We start from the raw sequence: 6,194 nt of genomic DNA on the forward strand, positions 1-6,194 counted from the left end.
CTCCTTCCTTTGCACGAGGCAGAATTGACCACGGACACCACGACGGTATCGCCAAACGAGCCCTGACGGAGGCTATCGAGTTCGACAAGGCCATTGAACGAGCCGGGGAGTTGACGAAGGAAGATGATACGTTGTCCGTCGTGACCGCCGACCACTCTCACGTCTTCAGCTTTGGAGGCTACACCCTTCGCGGAAGCTCCATTTTCGGTATAGCACATAGTTCATCCTCGGGGCCCCCCCACCAAGCCACGCCCACCAAGCCACACCCACAGAACCGGTAGAAAAAAGTTTGCATTTCACCACTCATCCTCACCGTGGTGTGAGTTGGGTAGCTTTCGGAGAGGAGGATCTGAAGAGGTTGTTTGGCCCTCAAGGAGGTCGTGAGGCCTACAGTGGAGGCCCCTATGAGGAATCTGTGGGTCGGGAAAGATGAGAATATGGGGGGGGGGGAAACCATGAAAAATCTTGTAAAACAGAACTGGGAAAGATCTCTAATAACCTGAGGACATGTTTCTCCATCTTGGCAACCTTAAGATGTGAGGACTTCAACTCCCAGAATTCCCCAGTGAGCATAGCTAGCTGGGGAATTCTGGGAGTTGACGTCCACACATCTTAAGGTTGCTAATACTGGTCTATGGAGCTGTTCAAAGGTGCCTGGGCTGATGTAAGACATCTGGAAGGAGAAGACACCATAAGACACGACTTCGTACATCTCATAGTGTGTCTTCTTCCCAGCTTCGGATGTCCGCAGCCATCTTCTCCTAGGTCACCCTTGGCGATAACTTGGATCTTGATGAATTTAGAGTGTGATTCAAGATGAGGAAGATAATCAGGGGTGAAATGTTACTGGTTCGCTTCGGTTCGGGCAAAGCTACCGGTTCATGTGAACTGGTATTTCCAACGATCAGCTGTGCCACGGGGTTTAGCTTCGCTGGAAAGCAGGATTTCCTGCTTTCTAGCGAAGCTAAATTGCGTGGCACAGCTGATCCCCCCTCCTTGCTGTTCTACTTACCTTCCCAAGCACCTTTTGGTGCATACTGCGCATGCGTGTGTCGTGTGCATTTGGTGCGCATTGTGCATGTGCACCCAGCGTGCATTTGGCACCCAGCGTGCATACGCAGCCAGCGAACCGGTAGCAAACCGGTTCGGATTTCACCACTGAAGTTAATACATGTATTTTTGGATTATCTTTCCCCGAGATGGAAGTTAGGGGCCTCCGACTGTACTCCAAGTAGCCAGCTGATGAATTCTCCACGATGGGCTTTGTAGTCCTAAAGGCCGAGAGGTTGGAAAGCATGGCTCAGAAGGTCTCATTCTCCCTCCCAGGTTTAGCACCGGAAAAGGCGCTAGACGGCAAGTCATTCACCTCCATTGTTTACGGCAATGGGCCAGGCTACCAGATCACCAAAGAAGAAGGCCGACCGGATGTGACCGTGGAAGAAAGTGGTAAGAGGGCTACAGGAGCCGAATTGGGTGGGTGGTTAAAAGTCCCTGATGGGTGGATGCAGTTCGGGGCTGAAATCCAACAGGTTCTGATAGGTTCTGGAGAACTGGTAGAGGAAATTTTGAATAGTTCGGAGAACCGGCAAATACCACCTCTGGCTGGCCCCAGTGTGGGGAGGGAATGGAGATTTTGCAATATCCTTCCCCTGGAGTGGGGTGGGAATGGGGATTTTGCAGTATCCTTTCCCTGGAGTGGGGAGGGAATGGAGATTTTGCAGTCTCCTTTCCCTGGAGTGGGGAGGGAATGGGGATTTTGCAGTATCCTTCCCTCAGGAGTGGGGAGGGAATGGGGATTTTGCAGTATCCTTCCCCCAGGAGTGGGGAGGAAATGGGGATTTTGCAATATCCTTTCCCTGGAGTCAGGTGGGAATGGGGATTTTGCAGTATCCTTTCCCTGAGTGGGGTGGGAATGGAGATTTTGCAGCATCCTTCCCCTGGAGTGGGGAGGGAATGGGGATTTTGCAGTATCCTTTCTCTGGAGTGGGGTGGGAATGGAGATTTTGCAGTATCCTTCCCCTGCCACACCCACCAAGCCACAGATCTGGTAGTAAAAAAAATTGGATTTCACCACTGATGCAGTCAGACCCCCCCATCCTGAATCCCCAGCTGTAATTTTGAACTGGAGCAAGCTGCGTTTCTCATCCCGAAGGTGCTTTTTCAGGAGGAAACTGGGCTTTTCTTGTTTTTTTTCTTTTTTTGAAGACCTTTCGCTTCTCATCCGATAAGCTTCTTCCGCTCTGACAGGACGGCTGGGGGAATGGAGCGGAAGAAGCTTCTCGGCTGAGAAGCGAAACCTCTTCAAAAAAAGAAAAGAAACGAGAAAAGTCCAGTTGCCTCCTGAAAAAAATAGCACCTTTGGCGACAACCCTGACTTGGATAACTGAGAATCTCTACAGACTTTTGCGCTTCTCATCCCTCTTCCAGCCGGATGGCGCTAGTGGCTGGGAATGATGGGAGTTGTAGTTCAGTTTGCCCAGAGGGCACCCTGTTGGGGAAGGCAGCTTTTGAGTAAGACCCCATATAAAGGAAGAAGCAGCTGCAGACAATATAAAAAAACTCCCTGGGCCAGGGGTGAAATCCTACCGGTTCGCTCCAGTTTGGGCGAACCGGTATTTCCAAGAATCAGCCGTGCCGCACGGTTTAGCTTTGCTAGAAAATAGGAAATCCTTCTTTCTAGCAATGCTAAATATTTGCGGCAAAGCTGATCCCCCCCTCGCTGTTCTTCTCGCCTTCCGAAGCCTCCTTTTGGCATGTACCGTGCATGCACGCGTGGACAGTGTGCGTCTGGTGTGCAGTGTGCATACGTGCCCAGCGCACGCTTGGTGCGTAGCACGCATGTGCGGCCAGCGAACTGATAGCAAACCGGTTCAGATTTCACCACTGCCCTAGGACACCAGTGTTTCTTAACCTTAGCAACTTTAAAATGTGTGGACTTCAACTCCCAGAATTCCTCAGCCAGCATGGAATTCTGGGAGTTGAAGTCCAAGCAGCTTAAAGTTGCCAAGCTTGAGAAATATTGGACTACACAGTTTGACAATATAACAACAACGCAGGTGTCTGTAGAGAGTCTCAGTCATCCAGGTCATTTCCATCCTTTTAGAGCAGGGGTCTCCAACCTTGGCAACTTTAAGCTTGGAAGACTTCAACTCCCAGAATTCCCCAACCAGCTGGTTGGGGAATTCTGGGAGTTGAAGTCTTCCAAGCTTAAAGTTGCCAAGGTTGGAGACCCCTGTTTTAGAGGGTAGTTGAGGCCACTTGGAGGTTTATCTCAACTGACCCTGAGGATACAAATGACCAGCTGTCTTGCAAGGAATATAAACCCTTCCATTCCCCACCATCCTGTCAGAGCCGAGGAAGCTTCTTGGATGAGAAGTGAAAAGTCTTCAAAAAAAAACAAAACCCAGAAAGTCCAGTTGCCTCCTGAAAAAGCACCTTTGGGATAACAATGCAGATGTTGCTCCCTTTTCCCAGGATTCCTCCCCCCACACTAGACTTTCTCATCTAGTTTATATCCTGGGATCTCCTTGTGGTCTCCTTTCTGAGCAATAATCGGGGCAGCCCCTGCTTTGCATGGAAAACAAGGGTTGTTTAGATGCTGCCAGAGGCGGAATTAAACTTGGAAGGGAAAAGCACTTTGGTCACTGATTTAGGTAGGGGTGTTTGCAGGGTGAGGTCAAAAAAGTCAATATGGCAACCATGATGATGTCATAATCAAAGCTCTGCTTGCTGTTTACAGCGAGTCCTTGGCTTACAACCACAAGCCAAAAAAAAATTATGTTGCTGAACGAGACAGTTGTTAAGTGAGCTCTGGCTCATTGAAGTGGCGTTATTAAGCGAGTACCACAGTTGTTAAGTGAACCTGACTTCCCCATTGGCTTCGCTTGTCAGAAGGTCTCCAAAGGGGACCCCAAGACACTGCAACCGTCATAAATATGAGTCAGCTTGCCAAGCATCCGAATTCTGATCACGTGACATAAGTGTTTTCACACATAAGTGTAAAAACGGTCGTAAGTGCAAACCCGCTGCCAAGTATCTGAATGTTGATCACGTGACTACGGGGATACTGCAACGGTCATAAGTGTGAAAACGGTCATAAGTGTGAACCCATTGCCAAGCGTCCAAATGTTGATCATGTGACCACGGGGATACTGCAACGGTCATAAGTGTGAAAACAGTCGTATGTGTGAACCCGTTGCCAAGTGTCCAAATGTTGATCATGTGACCATGGGGATACTGCAACGGTCATAAGTGTGAAAACAGTCGTATGTGTGAACCCGTTGCCAAGTGTCCAAATGTTGATCATGTGACCATGGGGATACTGCAACGGTCATAAGTGTGAAAACAGTCGTAAGTGTGAACCCATTGCCAAGCGTTCAAATGTTGATCATGTGACCACGAGGATACTGCAACGGTCATAAGTGTGAAAACGGTTGTAAGTGCGAACCCGTTGCCAAGCATCCGAATTCTGATCACGTGACCACGGGGATACTGCAACGGTCATAAGTGTGAAAACGGTCGTAAGTGCGAACCCGTTGCCAAGCGTCCGAATGTTGATCACGTGAGGATGCTGCAGGGTCCTAAGTGTGAAAAACGGTCCTCCTAGGTCACTGTTTTCGGTGTCGTTGTGAGTGACTTCGAGCGGTCACTAAATGAACTGTTGTAAGTCGAGGACTCTCTCTATATATATATGTCTGGTTAGGGCACCCCCTGTGTTCACTAGCCCTCTTTTGAGCTAGTGACGATGAGGGCATGTACTTCGTTCGCAGCGGTTCGACCGAGATGCCCCCAGAGAATCAAGGGTACCGAGTTCAAGTTTCGCTCTTTTTTTTTTTTTTCAAGCGTCTCCTGCCCATCTAATCTCTTGCCTCCTCTTCTCCCCCAGAGAACGACACGTACCACCAGCAGGCCCCCGTGCACCTCGTCTCAGAGACCCACGGAGGGGAGGACGTGGCCATCATGGCCAAAGGACCCATGGCCCACCTCTTCCACGGGGTGCAGGAACAATCTTACGTCGCCCACGCCATGGCCTTCGCCGGCTGCTTGCAGCCCTACGAAACCTGCAATCTGCCCGTCGAAAAGTCCGCAGCTGCCCCCAAAGCCGGCCTTGCGGGTCTCCTCCTGGCTCCCCTGCTCCTCTGGATCTGCTAGTCCTCCCCTGGGGCATTCTGGGTAAAATCTTTCTGGCTCCTCCTCTTCCTCACCTCTGGATGGAGCTCCCCTCTCAGCATCTTCTCCTAGCGTGGGTTTTCTAGAGCGGGGATCTCCAACCTTGGCCCCTTTAAGACTTGTGGACTTCAACTCCCAGAATTCCCCATGCCTGGACTCTGGCGCGCTTTCGAAGCTTCTATTTGCAAGCTTTGCTGGCTGAGGAATTCTGGGAGTTGAAGTCCACAAGTCTTAAAGGGGCCAAGGTTGGAGACCCCTGTTCTAGATCGTGGTGTTTTTTTCCCCCCCCCAACCTTGGCCCCTTTAAGACTTGTGGACTTCAACTCCCAGAATTCCCCATGCTTGGACTCGGGCGCGCTTTCGAAGCTTCTATTTGCAAGTTCCTTTTACAAGTAAATAAGATTTTTGTGGTTGCAGATTTGATCGTGGTATGTTTAGCGTGCAAAGGGAAGGTTAAGAGGAGACACCAGAGTCTTCCTCCTCCGATGAACGGGGCTCCTCCGATGGGGCCATGGCCCTACCTATCTTTTTTTTTATACCTGCAACTACCTGGAATGATCAATGAATGCCAGACCTTCTGTTGCCCAGGCACAAAAACAAAACAAAAAAAAATCCGGCTTTGGCCTTTTTTTATTTTGATGTTGTCATCAGCAGCAGCAGATAAAAATACAAAGCGACGTTTCTGTACAAAGGGCTCCTGCAGCCGAGCAGCCAGACAGCTCCACTCATTGGAGAGAGAGAGAGAGGGAGAGGGAGAGAGGGCAGGACGGAGGGAGGAAGAGAGAGGGAAGAGGGAGGGACGGGAGGGAGGGAGAGGGAGAGAGGAAGAGAGAAGGGATGGATGGAGAGGGAGCAGGAGAGGGAGGAAGAGAGAGAGGGGAGAGGGGAGGGAGCGGGAGAGGGAGAGAAGAAAAGAGGGAAGAGAAAAGAGAAAAAAGAAAAGGAAGAGAGAGATGGAGAGAGAAAGGGGGATGGAGGGAGAGGGAGAGGGAGGAAGAGAAGAAGAGAGAAGGGGATGGATGGAG

General features: G+C 50.4%; 1 protein-coding gene across 1 annotated transcript in view; it reads left to right on the forward strand.

Moving 5' to 3' along the window:
- Positions 1–5,585, forward strand: part of LOC148112986 (intestinal-type alkaline phosphatase-like) — a 33,464-nt gene extending 27,879 nt beyond the window's left edge. Inside the window, exons 9-11 of the mRNA XM_087872399.1 lie at positions 16–207; positions 1,327–1,446; positions 4,886–5,585. Of these exons, the coding sequence (XP_087728525.1) occupies positions 16–207; positions 1,327–1,446; positions 4,886–5,151 (578 nt within the window). The 3' untranslated portion in view covers positions 5,152–5,585. The remainder of the gene's footprint in view (positions 1–15; positions 208–1,326; positions 1,447–4,885) is intronic.
- Positions 5,586–6,194: the final 609 nt, after the last annotated feature.

Source organism: Pantherophis guttatus, chromosome 6 (assembly GCF_059756535.1).
Source record: "Pantherophis guttatus breed Tessera chromosome 6, ASM5975653v1, whole genome shotgun sequence".
Taxonomy (NCBI): domain Eukaryota; kingdom Metazoa; phylum Chordata; class Lepidosauria; order Squamata; family Colubridae; genus Pantherophis; species Pantherophis guttatus.